This window comes from Calidris pugnax, unplaced genomic scaffold, assembly GCF_001431845.1.
Source record: "Calidris pugnax isolate Ruff unplaced genomic scaffold, ASM143184v1 scaffold50, whole genome shotgun sequence".
In the NCBI taxonomy this organism is placed as follows: Eukaryota; Metazoa; Chordata; class Aves; order Charadriiformes; family Scolopacidae; genus Calidris; species Calidris pugnax.
In genome coordinates, this window is record NW_015090780.1 from 1,102,285 (window position 1) to 1,119,433 (window position 17,149).

At 45.4% G+C, this 17,149-nt stretch overlaps 1 protein-coding gene across 1 annotated transcript in view; it reads right to left on the reverse strand.

The window, feature by feature from the left end:
• Window positions 1–6,709, reverse strand: part of STMN3 (stathmin 3) — a 17,649-nt gene extending 10,940 nt beyond the window's left edge. Inside the window, exon 1 of the mRNA XM_014955338.1 lies at window positions 6,426–6,709. Coding sequence (XP_014810824.1) covers window positions 6,426–6,444 — 19 coding nt within the window. The 5' untranslated portion in view covers window positions 6,445–6,709. The remainder of the gene's footprint in view (window positions 1–6,425) is intronic.
• Window positions 6,710–17,149: the final 10,440 nt, after the last annotated feature.

Below are 17,149 nucleotides of genomic sequence, written 5' to 3' on the forward strand. Positions count from 1 at the left end.
CTGTCCGTTCAGCACCACCGACCCCGGGACCCCCCCCCGCCCAGGGCCGGGAGCTGTCCGTTCAGCACCGCCAGCTGCGTCAGAAAGGGCACGCTTAAAACTCTCGGGGGTAAAAGCCCAGCATTGCAAACCTCAGCACTCAAATTTACTCCAGAAGTACCTGCACGCACATTTGCTAACAAATATAAGGTTTTGAGGACATATTTATGCCAGTGGACATAATCCTTGAGCCTAGATAAGATAGCTGGCTAGCCAGGATATGACATGGCCAAGGCCCTTCCAGGAACGACTGTATGTCTTCCGGTGCACAAATGTACATATTTTAAGAAGAATTAGACAGGAAATGCTGAAATTTTAATTTAAGCACCTAATTACATTTTTTTTACTTCTGGTAAATTAGTGAAAATAAATTCAGCTTACACTGAGCAAACACTGCGTGTGTGTATAAATTAGTAAGGCTGTCTGACTCGGTTCCTAAGGGACTTTATACCGAAGCAGCACTTTGGTCTCGGAGGTGCAACAAGAGCTTTGTTTCATTGACAGGTAGAGGATTAGGACAGGCTGCCTCACTCAAGGCTGAATTGGTGACATTTTACATTTCTTTTTAGGCAAACCCTGCAATAGAAGGATCAGTAGCAACTTCATTCACTCTGCTATAGTCATAACACCTCCCTGCTTTCTTATTAGAGTTGGGGTGAAATATTGCAAATAACTGAATTGTGTAAATTAAGAAGTGAATAACTTGTAGAATTTATAGGAAATATATCAGAGTGCCATCCTGTAAAGTGGGGTAAACTTGTGTTTTGTTGGCTTCATAGGACCCTGGGTAGTGATTAAGCTACAATTCTATCTAAAAAGGTGCATGAAGTTCCTCAACATTTCCGGATATTTATGCCCCGTAATCAGCACAGTCTGATCCTGCTCTCTTTATATCCCACTGCACACCCCATGCAACAATTAACCTTTATTAAAACGTTTCATCTAACTTTTCTCTGCACTGTATATATGGCATAGGCAAAATTACTTTCTCCCTGTTGCAAGGGGAAGAAGGGAGATGACCCGGGCCTTCACCAAGGCACGGAGAGGGTGAGGGTGCTCTCTGCTCGCTTTCTCTCTAGCGATCATTTCCTCTGCTCCCTCTAGTGCTGCACAGCACAAACTGCATTCCCATCTCCCTGCCGCTTCCCAGCACCACTGAACACGGCATTTATCCATCTAAAGTGTTTTGTCTCCAAGTTACCCCCCGGAGACACTCCCCAGCTGCTCCCCAGCAGCTGCGGTGCAGGAGATGGAGGAAGGGCTCGGGACGGGTGCGGTGTTCGAGCAACAGGGACCATCTTCCCACCGGTGACGTGCCTGGACAGTGGGGCTCACCATCTATTAGTCATTTAAAAGTTTCATTCTCTTCTTCCTAACCAAATAAAATTCAACTGTCAACAGTTTGAGCAGCCTGTCTCTTTGTTCGTTGTTTAACCACATCCAGTGAAACAGAGTGAGGCCATTTAGGGCACGACACCGATACAGTCATTCATAATGAACAAGAGGCACAGGAAGATTAATTTATGTGAATTCAGGCAAAGTAAATGGATGAGACTGGATGTGCAAGGTCAAAGGAAGGTTATCAGAAGGAAATAATTTGGTTTGCAAAGATAACTTTGGAGAAGCAAAAAATTGCTTCCATAAAGAATATGATATAATGAAAAAAAAAAAGAGAACAGTCCAATTATAGGTGGGGCCAAAGCACAAACAGAAGGTAGAGAAGCCAGAGAGACAGGGAACCGAGCCCTTCAGCACAAGGACTGCAATGCCACATACACAACAAAAGCAACTATAGTCCTCGATAAGCCTTGAGAGTACAACACTCTAAATATTCTCACCTGCCATGAATCCTATCATAAAATAAATAGCCAGACCTTCACTTCAGTCTAACTCAATTCCACCTTATTGCTCTCCAGCTTCCAAAAACAGCTCAGCAGGAGAGCTCACACAACCAGAAAACACTAGCATCTTACCATTCTTTTTTTTCAGATCAGTGGTTGTACCCCACACTGATGCCACACACCATCTCAGCTGCTCACCATGAGATCTGAGGCCCAGGGGTTACCGTAGGCTCGTGTGGAATCATCCATGAGAAGAGGCAGATGCAAAGATTACTCTGCCTTCTGTCGGACATCTGCTAAGCTATCACCCAGGAATGGTTTCCAATCACCCAGCTCCTTCCCCACTAGGTTTCATTTGCAGTTCATGAGCACCGCATCAACCCCTGTCATGCACAGCCAGTGGATTAGGAAATCACTCAAGCTGCAGCACTGGAACATGTGGGCTGCCCTCGGAAAAATAACCAGGGAAATCTCCTCTTCTGTGGGCTCAGCAAGAGAGAAGGAACCAGGCTGTGCAGCAGAGACTCAGCAGCCTGGGCTGGGCGGGTGATTGATTGCCAGGAAAGAGAGAAGCATGGCCTGGGTTGCTTGATACAGCAGATGAAGAAGCCAAATGGAGGCAGCTGTCCCAGAGCGTTTGTGAATTTGGGGCAAACACAGGTTTAGACTGTCAGGTTTGGATGAGATAAAGTGCTACAAGGAGCTGAGGACTGGATAAGGCAGCAGTTCACGAGGCAAAGACAGGAGCCCAATGCCATGATGTGTCAGGTACAGACACGCTGTGTGACCACAGGCAGGATTTGGTCCCTTTGGATCTTGGTTCCCTTTGCATTAACTGAGGACTATTGTACTTGCCCATTATACAGCACCATTATTTGCATTAACACATTCAGAGAATGGAAGATTCTCCAGTACAGCACTAAACCTGGAGAGGTACCTTGAAAGAATAAAAGGATTGTTTGGAAATACACTGAGCAGCTCTTCACCAGTTGGGATGTGCCAACGTGCTACAGCACATCCACGTGGTCTTTGGTTGCTCTCTAGTTCTTTTGCATTTCTAAATCACAGGCAAAGATGTGACCATTGATTTAACTCCCCTGTGGAAAGGAGACTTTTTTCTTAAAATGTAAGCTTACATCTAGAAGAATAAAGCCCACAGAATCATAGAATGGTTCGAGTTGGAAGGGACCTTAAAGATCATTGAGTTCCAACCCCATGTCATTAGGGCAACCAGGAGGGAGTAGCCAGGCATGTTTTTTTTTCAGGCTAATTTAGAGATACAGAAGTTTTAGTGAACTTCGGGTCCCTTCAAGTATTATCATCAAGAATCATAAGCACCATCCACCTGAAGAAAGCTTGAAGTTACAATCTATCCTGCTGCCCATGCTGCTGGCACAAAGGTCTTCTGCAGCCTTCCAGTTGCCACATCAGACCACTAAATCTCAACTCTTCCTCTGCAGAAGGAGAATGTGTTCAACTGATCAAACAATGCATTCACCAGATCTGAATCAACATTGATAGGCTCCAGGAAAGGAATACTGAGATATCTAAGGGATCTTCACATGGTCCCATTAAAGATATGATTTATATTTTAGAAAGAACAAATATTTTCCAAGGATTTAGATCCTTTGTTTGGACAGAGTGGTAAAAAATAATAAATAATTAAACAATTGCCTACAATAGATTCTTTTAGCTTGTAAAACTGAAGTCCCAATAAAAGTATCATAAATTTTTAAGGCTGTATAGACTCCAATAGCACCTGAAGAAAAAGAAAATAGTGATTTCTTGAGAACACAGGGAAATGGAGAGCTTGATAGAAAGGACTGTGACCCTCCAGTATGGGCAGTAGGAGCGTCAGGACAGGGCAATACCATATGGTGTCCACCAATACCATCCAGGAAAGGGATTAAGGGGATAACCCCCCCATACAATAAAGCCCCACAACTCTCACATTTCAGTGTAGGAGGGGAAAACCTCGGGATCTGTCAAGGCACACTTATCATGCCCAGTTGTGAGGCCAGGAGTGGCAAACTGGTGTTTCCTCTTGGCTCCACCTCCTCAGAGACGCTAATGTCGGAGAAAAGCCCATGAGGCTGTCACCCTGCTGCATCATTTCATAATCTTGTGTCTCCTATTCAACCCACACACCCACAAATGGTGGGAAAAGCCATACAGTCCCGTAGAATCCAGCCAGACACTCCTTCTGTGGTGTACAAAAGCCCAAAGCTTGGTGCAGATGCTGTGGGGAGGAGGAGTGAGGGCTCTGCCCCTGCAAGGTCTGCCCGACGGCAGGGCCAGCACCGCAGCTGAGCCTGCACTGAGCATGTGCCACCACGTCCTCTGCTCCAGCACCAAAAACAACCACCACGGGCAGGAGAAAACGCCTGAGGTAGCAGGGAGAAGAGAGAGAAGACTGCTGGGCTGGGGAAAGCAAATCCCGTTTCTTTTCATCCCAGGGATTTTTTTGTTTGTTTGTTTAAACAAACCCAAGAAAATCTTCCCAAGGGGGTGAAGCCCCCGGGCGTCAGCTGCAGACAATCACAGCTGCTCTCCCTTCAGCAGGGGTTTGCTTTTGCTGCGGATAAAGGAGAAAATAATGAAGAAAGCAAACAAGACTCATTCCTTAATTTAAGGGTTTGCCTGCCTTTCTTTCCTGCCATTCCAGGCTATTCTTCATTCCTGCTGTAAGGGCTACAGGCAATGGGGAGCTGCTCCCTGCACAGGCAGCTGGGCGAGGCTCAGCCCTGCTCCCTTCTTTGGCGAACGTTTCCCTATTCTCTTTCCTCCTGCCACAGCACTGCTTTCCCATGGCTTTCTGTTCCTTCAAAATATTTCTCTACTCGATCTGAGCCACAGGGAAGCCCAGCTTCTCTGAAGCACATGCTTCTTCATGATCCTAAGTCTCCTCTGACAGCAAAACTGCATCTTTGGGAAGATGAAACGTGCCATCAGCACGCGGTGGGTTGGGAAGGTGAGAATGCACCAAATGGAAAATGTACATTATGCCTCCCCGTGTTTCATCCGCCGCCTCGTCCATCTCAAGTTCGATGCAACCTTGGTCTAGATGGCTGGAAAGAGCTGTCCCTCCCACCCCCACTCTGCAAAGGAGGCCCAATCCTGCTGTGTAGGAGAGGATGGCAGATGGGTGGGACCTGCCGAGCGTGCACTGCCGCACACGTTCATTGAGACAGGGATTCTAGCAGAAATATATACAATAGCTGGAGATTTTCTATCATAGAGACACATTTTTACAATGCTGCTTTACTGTCTTTAATTGCACGCAAAGCCAGCTCAGGATGAGCTGCATCCTTACACTCCCTCCACACCCCCCACCTCTCTGTCCTTTCTCCCCCTGCATCTACTCATCTTTTAAAAGGAGAAAGGAATAGAAAACGCCCAGCAGGAGACAGGGAAAGGCCAGCAAAAGAAGCCAGACGTGTTGCCTGGTCTCCTTCTGGCTGGTTCCCTGCATGGGGCGGAGGCGGGGGGGGCACAAAGCACTGCCTGCTTTTCTTTTTTGTCTGCTGTTCCTGCTCAGCCCCACATCCTCCTGGATTTACCTTCCCCCACCCAAGCCCTTCTTTAAGCACTGCAGAATTCAGAACCATTGCAAGAGAAAACCTGGGGGTTATATTAAAGAAAAAGACCCTCTAAACCCACCCACTGTTCATTGTACCATTTCAGGCTTTTCTTTTCCTTCAGCCCCGTTTCCAGTTTCAGCCATTTGAATCCCTCCTCCCCAGTTAAACCGGGCAAGACACATCTTTAGGATGCTGGACCAGAGCATCCTCAGGGCAGACTGCCATCCTGCAGCCAAACTGACCCCAGCAGCAGGCTCCTGGGCTGCCATTCCCATTATTGCTGCAGGAAGGAGGAAGGGCTCCCCTTGCAGCATTTGCTTTCACCCAACGCCATCAGAGGACCGCTCCCCTGTAGCATCTTCTAAGGAAGAAATACGAGCTGTGGAAGAAATCTAGGGATGGGAAGCCCTGAGAATACAGAGAAATGCATCCAGGTTACTCTGGTTGGGCGTGGGGGATTTTCTAGGGCATTACTGTCATCTCTTGCCTGTGTCTTTCTTTCCATTAGTCATTTAGGCAATACCCAATCTTCACAAATAAAAAAAAATGTTATTGCTGATTTCTCTGCATCCAGCTACAAAGCATGCAAATTTTTCTTAGGGAAAAAAAAAAAGAAAGAAAGCTGTATCATGTTACAAAAATCATAATTAATTGGCATGCAGCAGCATCTTCTTATGGCACATTGTAACACCAGCAATATTTTAAACTGGCAAGTTTATCACATGTGTATTCATATTAAAATAAAAAGCCCACCTGCTATCTTCCCTCAGAGGGGTGTGTGTGTATGGGGGAGGAAGGGGAACAATGCTGCCATACCGTCTGCCTCCTCAGCAGAGAAGTCCCCCGAAATGCAGAGGGGGAAAAAAAAACCCCAAACCCTCAGAATAATGATTTAAAAAATAAAATTTTCTAGTTCTATAAGTGGGTTGATGCTAAGCCTCCCCCTAAAAGATGCCTGTCCTACCTGAGACGGTGCTGGCCATGCTGCTGCTGCGGCGGCGGCGGGAGCGGAGCGGGTGCTGCAGGAGCAGGAGCGGGTGCTGCGGAGGTGCTGCAATGCTGCGGGGAGGGAGGACTGACTCAGCTGGAGGGGGCTGCAGCCATCCGCGACGGGGAGAGGCTGGGGAGCCCAGAGAAAGGGGAAGGGCTGGAAAGAAAAAGAAAGGGTCACTAGTTCAGAATATTAATTAGCGTATCAGGCCTCCTTTCCTGGGTGGCTTCGACGGTAGATCCCTCCCAGGCAAGACTGACTGCCAGAAACACAGACCCACCGCGGGGGGGGTGAGGAGACACACCCAGCCAGGCTCTGGCAAAAGAGGATTTTTTTCCTCCTCTTCCTCCCTTTCTTGTCTGCTCTAGACGGGCTAGACTGCTTTTTCCCTTGCTGAAAGCACAAATAAGCAAATTCATTGATTTTTATGTTTGTTTGTTGCTTTTTTTTTTTTAAACCAAGGCGGTGCCCACCCGCAGGGCCAGGGCTGGGGTCTGGCTCAGCTTAGGTTGGGGTGTAAAACCCAAACCCCAAAACTTGCAGCAGCTTTAGGCAAACAGCAAAGGGAGGAGGGATCCCAGAAAGGCTCAGCATTTTTAGGCGTGTTATTTTGCACCAGCACTGGGGCACAAAAGGGGCTGCAGTTTGGGGGCAGGGGCAGAAACTGCTGTAAAAGAAGAGGAGGATGAGCAGAACGGAGCCTTCTGAATTCAGTGGGACATCTCTGGGTTTCTCCCCCATTTCCTAGGCATCAGGACCTCTTTTCTTTTCCTTTTTTGTTCTGTTTGCTGTCTTTTCTATCATTTCCATTTGTGGCTGTTGCTAGGGGCCAATGCATTTCTGCTTTTAGACTATCACATAGACATGATGGACCGAGGAACCATCCCCAGTCCCCATTGCCAGTGGCACCATCTGACTGGGGCTGCACAAACCCCACCTCGGTGCCTGTGGTTGCGATCCCACGGGATCCTCCCAGCCTCCAGCCCTGTCATGCCAGATGTTATCCTGCCGGCTGCACATCCCTGCTGGCTGAAAACATCCCAAATTTCCCAGCACGCTGCAATGCAGACACTCCCAAACAATTTCAGCAGCTGCAGGGAACCACAGGTTGCTCAAGGAGCTGTTAGCGCTCTGCCTTGGCCAGGGGCAGAGGCCACAGGCAGTTAAAAAGACAGAGATTTCCCTTTTTTCCTATTTTTTTCACCAATTTCCAAGAGTCCTATTCCTTCTACACCGTATGTAAAAAGAAGAAAAAAAAAAAGAACTAAGGTCTAATTCAGAATAATGTTGACATTACCCACAAATTTTCAATGTGTGTTTGGAACAAGAGCTTTTTTTATTACTATTAACAGCCCCCTGCTCTGTCTGAGGCCTGTTTTGTAGTTGCAACTCCTACTTTCTCCTTGGGTTGAATCTCTAAGACTTTATAGGTTATCTTGAAAGCAGCAGGCTGAATTGTATCTGTTTCAAAAATGCGCTCCCCATTAACAGATGAAAGCAGCTATCCCGGGCACCTGAAAACTGGAATAATTTCCCCCTTTTATTCAGGATAAGTTCTGGTTTTGATTTATTGACCAGACCTGAGGCTCTGTCTACCTCTTGCAAAATTCTGGAGCGTCAGGGAATAAATCTGGTACACGTCCTATTCCTTTTATTTAGAAAAAGGTGGAGAATCCTTCCAAGGTGCCACAGCACGTGTCCCAGAATACACCGTATGGGAATGGTGAGAAAACTGGATCATACACTGCAGCTCCAATATTGTTCACATTCCCAGATAACCTGTCGTATAGATAACATTAATACAATGATTTCTGGATCCATCTGTAACACTGGGAGATATTTCTTCCTTACTTTCCATGTAACTATCTTTTCAAGTTCTCCCTGATTTTCACTGGGGAGCATCTGAAGGCACTACATGTTTCTTTCAAGATGGGGATTAGGGAAAACTGGTGAATATTTGGCTCACGTGCCCTGTGCCTTCATTCCACATGACATCTAACCATGCAGACTATCAGGAAACAACATATTTTCATGGAGAATCAGCAAAGAAGTTGGTTTTGTAGCATGCACTTCTTTCACTAGCTAAGTATTTTCAACATTTTTAACAGTTAAATATTCTTAGATGTCTTTCAACATAGGAAAGGCTTCTTCCAAGAACTCGTGCTTTCAACAACACTGAAAACAAAAGAAAAATTCCAAATGGACAGAAAAGATTCTCTCTTCAACTCTTGCCAAACCAGGGACTCGTAACAATCCTCATGTTTCATTCCAGGGAACATTCGCCTGGGGCACTTCACAGAGAAGGAGTTGAAAGTTGTGGTTGTTACCAAAAGGGTCACAAGCCCCGCACACTTTATGTTGCTGCTTGTGGCTGCAGGGCTGGCAGAAGCACGGCTTACAACAAGAAATATGTGGGGAACAGTTTTCTCTAGTGACTAATAAAATAACATTGAAAGGTGAAAATCATCTGGTCTAAAAGGAAGAGCACAGACTGTGATATGGGAGGCTCTAACTCCCGGCAACATTTGCAGTCTCAAGTTGGGAGAAGCTGCCTTAGTTAGCATGAAATAATAAAAATAATAAGAAGAAGTCCACATAGGGCAGCAATTAAGCCCCTGAAATTGTAAAATAATACAAAAGAAAGGAGAATCACAGAATGATACTGGGTTGGAAGGAACCTCTGGAGATCAACTTGTCCAACCCCCTGCCAAAGCACCCAGAGCAGGTCCCACAGGAACCTGTCCAGGCGGGTTTGAATGTCTCCAGAGAAGGAGACTCCACCACCTCCCTGGGCAGCCTCTGCCAGGGCTCTGCCACCCTCAAAGTGAAGAAGTTCCTCCTCGTGTTTAGATGGAACTTCTTATGTTCAAGTTTGTGCCCATTTCCTCTTATCATGTCACTGGGCACCACTGAAAAAAGACTGGCCCCACCCTCTTGGCACCCAGCCATTACATACTTAATCAGAATAATCACAGAATGATATGGGGTTGGAAGGGACTTCTGGAGATCATCTAGTCCAACCCACAATTTATAAGCATTGCTCAGATCCCCCCTCAGTCTCTTCTCTAGACTAAAAAGACCCAAATCCCTCAGCCTTTCCTCCTAAAAGAGATGTTCTATGTCCCTAATAATCTTTGTAGCCCTCTGCTGTACCCTCTCCAGCAGTTCCCTGTGCTTCTCAAACTGGGGAGCCCAGAACTGGACACAGGGCTCCAGCTGGGGCCTCACCAGGGCAGAGCAGAGGGGGAGGGTGATCTCCCTCAAAATAACTCTGGGAGAGAAACCAGTGACAGCACCATCAGCAGTAATTCAGGAAAATGTTTCCCTGAAGGCAAGAGAAACAAGAGGGTTATTCTGATGTTTGCTCTTCAGCATCTGCCGTGTGCACTCGAGAAACGAGGCCACGTTGTACAAAGGATCTGGAAGAAGAGGAAGAGTTGTACTCATTCAGTCACATAAAGGTGTGAATTCAGGTCACTCCAGGGGACACTCTGCTCAGGTACAACACGAGGCTGTGACCTCAGGTCTAGTGATTCCCTTCTGCCTCCACCAAAGCACTAATCCCACCTGCCTCCCACATCTGTAAAATGTGTGTTTAATCACCTTCCTAGTAACACGACACTTGTGATTAAAATCAGAGTGTCAAAGAGGAAAGCAGTTTTATTTCCCAACTGTAAAGAGACAGAAAGGCTCTGGATTATCTGGATTCAAAGGAATCAAATAATTTTGTGGTCAAACAAAAGTTTTAGGCTGTTGCTATGGGAACCATCACATCTCCTTAGAAAGACAACGAATGGCAACTTAATCTGCTCCCATCTGAAAGGGGAAAAATAACCTTCATGCGAACTGCGGGAGCGTCACAGCTGGTCGCTGTGGTTCCTCCAACACTTTTGTCCTATTCCTCAAGATTCTTGCTTATCTAAGAAGAGAATCCTGCCTACAGCCTCAGAACAAAAATGACCATTACCCACTTTGTATTTCTGCACCAGGCAAGCGTTCTCCTTGCTGGGCTCTCTGCAGTTTGGTTCAGCCACTCACACGCCCACTTCCTCACAGAGTTTAAAGATCATCTCTTCCAAGGTTTTGCTTCTGGACAATTTTTTTTTTCAACTTGAAGGCACCATTTCCCATGAAAAATAGTTCATCCAAGATCTTCACCATCCACTAACAAGCGAGCAGTGGAGATGCCCTGGTTCCTGCTGCCTGGGTAGCCCATAGAGGCCGTTATGGCTGCAGGGACCGGCCTTTCATATAACCCTCTCTGCTGCTCTGATGAATTATTTTAAACCTCTTCCCTTCTCCCTCATCCTCCCTCTCCAAACTCAGGGTTTATCCTGGACCCAAACACCAGAATGACAATCCAGGACAAACACTCTTATTCACCACATCTGCATCCCAACATAAATGAAGTTCTAGCTTCAGTAAACCTTCACAATTCTTTCGCAGTCTTAGTAAGAAATAATTCTTTTCTCTTCAAAGACTTTTGCTTTGTCTGGTCTCAGTTTTTAGAAGAAACTGGCATAGCACTGCTGGAGACAGACTCACCAGTGCTGGCACTGCAGCCTTGGTCACGTAAGGTAAATGGTGCAGAGAAACAACCCTCCAGAAGGATAAGGAGTGCTCAGTCGGTGCTGACTCATGTCGGCCGCTGGACTCGGGCACATCTGCTGACTCACACTCCTTTTTGGGTTTGGTAACCTTCCAGCTCCTCTCTCTCAGGATTTAACAGTGCTGCAATCAACATCACTCAAATAAGTTAAAATAATCTGATATGATACACTATTTATTTATTCTTCAATGTAGGAAAGATGTATTTACAGGAAACTGTAATGATGACACAATATTCCACAATGAGTTTTAAACCTTTGTTCTCCATTATAAATACCTTAGTGCACACTCTTGTTTTACAATCTTTACAAAGTCACTGCTTTTGCAGCTTAATCTTGCACAACTGGTATCAAGTTAAAGAATTCAGTCAGGAACCGGAAAATCCACATTCTGCGTGGAGCACCACGAAGATCTGAAGCAATAACTCAATGGTCTCCAGCTTTTTTGGCTACAAGAATCCAGGCAAGTTCAACTCAAGGAGTTTAAAGGCTGGCAACTGAATTAGCAACACCCGTAAGCTCACTTAACTGAAGAATGTACCAGAAGTTTGAGGAGATTACATAATATACTCAAGATTTGCTCCTCTTAATAGCTATTTTTCTTTAAATACCAGAACACTTGCAAATACAAACAAGCTGTGCAGTCTACTAGGAGTAAAGGCATTTTAAAGTTACAATAAAATAAACCACATCCTATTCTACACCTACGCAGTAACCACCTAGCAGCATGAGATGCAGCAATAAAGTACAGAGAGATGCATGTAAAGTATTTTCTCTGCTCTAGACGGGCTAGACTGCTTTTTCCCTTGCTGAAAGCACAAATAAGCAAATTCATTGATTTTTATGTTTGTTTGTTGCTTTTTTTTTTTTAAACCAAGGCGGTGCCCACCCGCAGGGCCAGGGCTGGGGTCTGGCTCAGCTTAGGTTGGGGTGTAAAACCCAAACCCCAAAACTTGCAGCAGCTTTAGGCAAACAGCAAAGGGAGGAGGGATCCCAGAAAGGCTCAGCATTTTTAGGCGTGTTATTTTGCACCAGCACTGGGGCACAAAAGGGGCTGCAGTTTGGGGGCAGGGGCAGAAACTGCTGTAAAAGAAGAGGAGGATGAGCAGAACGGAGCCTTCTGAATTCAGTGGGACATCTCTGGGTTTCTCCCCCATTTCCTAGGCATCAGGACCTCTTTTCTTTTCCTTTTTTGTTCTGTTTTGTTCTGTTTGCTGTCTCTTCTATCATTTCCATTTGTGGCTGTTGCTAGGGGCCGATGCATCTCTGTTTTAGACTATCACATAGACATGATGGACCCAGGAACCATCCCCAGTCCCCATTGCCAGTGGCACCCATCTGACTGGGGCTGCACAAACCCCACCTCGGTGCCTGTGGTTGCAATCCCATGGGATCCTCCCAGCCTCCAGCCCTGTCATGCCAGATGTTATCCTGCCGGCTGCACATCCCTGCTGGCTGAAAACATCCCAAATTTCCCAGCACGCTGCAATGCAGACACTCCCAAACAATTTCAGCAGCTGCAGGGAACCACAGGTTGCTCAAGGAGCTGTTAGCGCTCTGCCTTGGCCAGGGGCAGAGGCCACAGGCAGTTAAAAAGACAGAGATTTCCCTTTTTTCCTATTTTTTTCACCAATTTCCAAGAGTCCTATTCCTTCTACACCGTATGTAAAAAGAAGAAAAAAAAAAAGAACTAAGGTCTAATTCAGAATAATGTTGACATTACCCACAAATTTTCAATGTGTGTTTGGAACAAGAGCTTTTTTTATTACTATTAACAGCCCCCTGCTCTGTCTGAGGCCTGTTTTGTAGTTGCAACTCCTACTTTCTCCTTGGGTTGAATCTCTAAGACTTTATAGGTTATCTTGAAAGCAGCAGGCTGAATTGTATCTGTTTCAAAAATGCGCTCCCCATTAACAGATGAAAGCAGCTATCCCGGGCACCTGAAAACTGGAATAATTTCCCCCTTTTATTCAGGATAAGTTCTGGTTTTGATTTACCGACCAGACCTGAGAGGCTCTGTCTACCTCTTGCAAAATTCTGGAGCATCAGGGTTGACCAGACCTGAGGCTCTGTCTACCTCTTGCAAAATTCTGGAGCATCAGGGTATAAATCTGGTACATGTCCTATTCCTTTTATTTAGAAAAAGGTGGAGAATCCTTCCAAGGTGCCACAGCACGTGTCCCAGAATACACCGTATGGGAATGGTGAGAAAACTGGATCATACACTGCAGCTCCAATATTGTTCACATTCCCAGATAACCTGTCGTATAGATAACATTAATACAATGATTTCTGGATCCATCTGTAACACTGGGAGATATTTCTTCCTTACTTTCCATGTAACTATCTTTTCAAGTTCTCCCTGATTTTCACTGGGGAGCATCTGAAGGCACTACATGTTTCTTTCAAGATGGGGATTAGGGAAAACTGGTGAATATTTGGCTCACGTGCCCTGTGCCTTCATTCCACATGACATCTAACCATGCAGACTATCAGGAAACAACATATTTTCATGGAGAATCAGCAAAGAAGTTGGTTTTGTAGCATGCACTTCTTTCACTAGCTAAGTATTTTCAACATTTTTAACAGTTAAATATTCTTAGATGTCTTTCAACATAGGAAAGGCTTCTTCCAAGAACTCGTGCTTTCAACAACACTGAAAACAAAAGAAAAATTCCAAATGGACAGAAAAGATTCTCTCTTCAACTCTTGCCAAACCAGGGACTCGTAACAATCCTCATGTTTCATTCCAGGGAACATTCGCCTGGGGCACTTCACAGAGAAGGAGTTGAAAGTTGTGGTTGTTACCAAAAGGGTCACAAGCCCCGCACACTTTATGTTGCTGCTTGTGGCTGCAGGGCTGGCAGAAGCACGGCTTACAACAAGAAATATGTGGGGAACAGTTTTCTCTAGTGACTAATAAAATAACATTGAAAGGTGAAAATCATCTGGTCTAAAAGGAAGAGCACAGACTGTGATATGGGAGGCTCTAACTCCCGGCAACATTTGCAGTCTCAAGTTGGGAGAAGCTGCCTTAGTTAGCATGAAATAATAAAAATAATAAGAAGAAGTCCACATAGGGCAGCAATTAAGCCCCTGAAATTGTAAAATAATACAAAAGAAAGGAGAATCACAGAATGATACTGGGTTGGAAGGAACCTCTGGAGATCAACTTGTCCAACCCCCTGCCAAAGCACCCAGAGCAGGTCCCACAGGAACCTGTCCAGGCGGGTTTGAATGTCTCCAGAGAAGGAGACTCCACCACCTCCCTGGGCAGCCTCTGCCAGGGCTCTGCCACCCTCAAAGTGAAGAAGTTCCTCCTCGTGTTTAGATGGAACTTCTTATGTTCAAGTTTGTGCCCATTTCCTCTTATCATGTCACTGGGCACCACTGAAAAAAGACTGGCCCCACCCTCTTGGCACCCAGCCATTACATACTTAATCAGAATAATCACAGAATGATATGGGGTTGGAAGGGACTTCTGGAGATCATCTAGTCCAACCCACAATTTATAAGCATTGCTCAGATCCCCCCTCAGTCTCTTCTCTAGACTAAAAAGACCCAAATCCCTCAGCCTTTCCTCCTAAAAGAGATGTTCTATGTCCCTAATAATCTTTGTAGCCCTCTGCTGTACCCTCTCCAGCAGTTCCCTGTGCTTCTCAAACTGGGGAGCCCAGAACTGGACACAGGGCTCCAGCTGGGGCCTCACCAGGGCAGAGCAGAGGGGGAGGGTGATCTCCCTCAAAATAACTCTGGGAGAGAAACCAGTGACAGCACCATCAGCAGTAATTCAGGAAAATGTTTCCCTGAAGGCAAGAGAAACAAGAGGGTTATTCTGATGTTTGCTCTTCAGCATCTGCCGTGTGCACTCGAGAAACGAGGCCACGTTGTACAAAGGATCTGGAAGAAGAGGAAGAGTTGTACTCATTCAGTCACATAAAGGTGTGAATTCAGGTCACTCCAGGGGACACTCTGCTCAGGTACAACACGAGGCTGTGACCTCAGGTCTAGTGATTCCCTTCTGCCTCCACCAAAGCACTAATCCCACCTGCCTCCCACATCTGTAAAATGTGTGTTTAATCACCTTCCTAGTAACACGACACTTGTGATTAAAATCAGAGTGTCAAAGAGGAAAGCAGTTTTATTTCCCAACTGTAAAGAGACAGAAAGGCTCTGGATTATCTGGATTCAAAGGAATCAAATAATTTTGTGGTCAAACAAAAGTTTTAGGCTGTTGCTATGGGAACCATCACATCTCCTTAGAAAGACAACGAATGGCAACTTAATCTGCTCCCATCTGAAAGGGGAAAAATAACCTTCATGCGAACTGCGGGAGCGTCACAGCTGGTCGCTGTGGTTCTTCCAACACTTTTGTCCTATTCCTCAAGATTCTTGCTTATCTAAGAAGAGAATCCTGCCTACAGCCTCAGAACAAAAATGACCATTACCCACTTTGTATTTCTGCACCAGGCAAGCGTTCTCCTTGCTGGGCTCTCTGCAGTTCGGTTCAGCCACACACACGCCCACTTCCTCACAGAGTTTAAAGATCATCTCTTCCAAGGTTTTGCTTCTGGACAATTTTTTTTTTCAACTTGAAGGCACCATTTCCCATGAAAAATAGTTCATCCAAGATCTTCACCATCCACTAACAAGCGAGCAGTGGAGATGCCCTGGTTCCTGCTGCCTGGGTAGCCCATAGAGGCCGTTATGGCTGCAGGGACCGGCCTTTCATATAACCCTCTCTGCTGCTCTGATGAATTATTTTAAACCTCTTCCCTTCTCCCTCATCCTCCCTCTCCAAACTCAGGGTTTATCCTGGACCCAAACACCAGAATGACAATCCAGGACAAACACTCTTATTCACCACATCTGCATCCCAACATAAATGAAGTTCTAGCTTCAGTAAACCTTCACAATTCTTTCGCAGTCTTAGTAAGAAATAATTCTTTTCTCTTCAAAGACTTTTGCTTTGTCTGGTCTCAGTTTTTAGAAGAAACTGGCATAGCACTGCTGGAGACAGACTCACCAGTGCTGGCACTGCAGCCTTGGTCACGTAAGGTAAATGGTGCAGAGAAACAACCCTCCAGAAGGATAAGGAGCGCTCAGTCGGTGCTGACTCATGTCGGCCGCTGGACTCGGGCACATCTGCTGACTCACACTCCTTTTTGGGTTTGGTAACCTTCCAGCTCCTCTCTCTCAGGATTTAACAGTGCTGCAATCAACATCACTCAAATAAGTTAAAATAATCTGATATGATACACTATTTATTTATTCTTCAATGTAGGAAAGATGTATTTACAGGAAATTGTAATGATGACACAATATTCCACAATGAGTTTTAAACCTTTGTTCTCCATTATAAATACCTTAGTGCACACTCTTGTTTTACAATCTTTACAAAGTCATTGCTTTTGCAGCTTAATCTTGCACAACTGGTATCAAGTTAAAGAATTCAGTCAGGAACCGGAAAATCCACATTCTGCGTGGAGCACCACGAAGATCTGAAGCAATAACTCAATGGTCTCCAGCTTTTTTGGCTACAAGAATCCAGGCAAGTTCAACTCAAGGAGTTTAAAGGCTGGCAACTGAACCAGCAACACCCGTAAGCTCACTTAACTGAAGAATGTACCAGAAGTTTGAGGAGATTACATAATATACTCAAGATTTGTTCCTCTTAATAGCTCTTTTTCTTTAAATACCAGAACACTTGCAAATACAAACAAGCTGTGCAGTCTACTAGGAGTAAAGGCATTTTAAAGTTACAATAAAATAAACCACATCCTATTCTACACCTACGCAGTAACCACCTAACAGCATGAGATGCAGCAATAAAGTACAGAGAGATGCATGTAAAGTATTTTCTTCCTACCTTCTTCCTCATATAACTGCATCAAATACGGTTTCGCAGAATTTGGGGATCCAGGTAAACCATGCCTATCCGTGTATTCCCCTTTGGCTACAAGTAAAGACAATTTACAATCCAGGCAAGTTCAACTCAAGGAGTTTAAAGGCTGGCAACTGAACCAGCAACACCCGTAAGCTCACTTAACTGAAGAATGTACCAGAAGTTTGAGGAGATTACATAATATA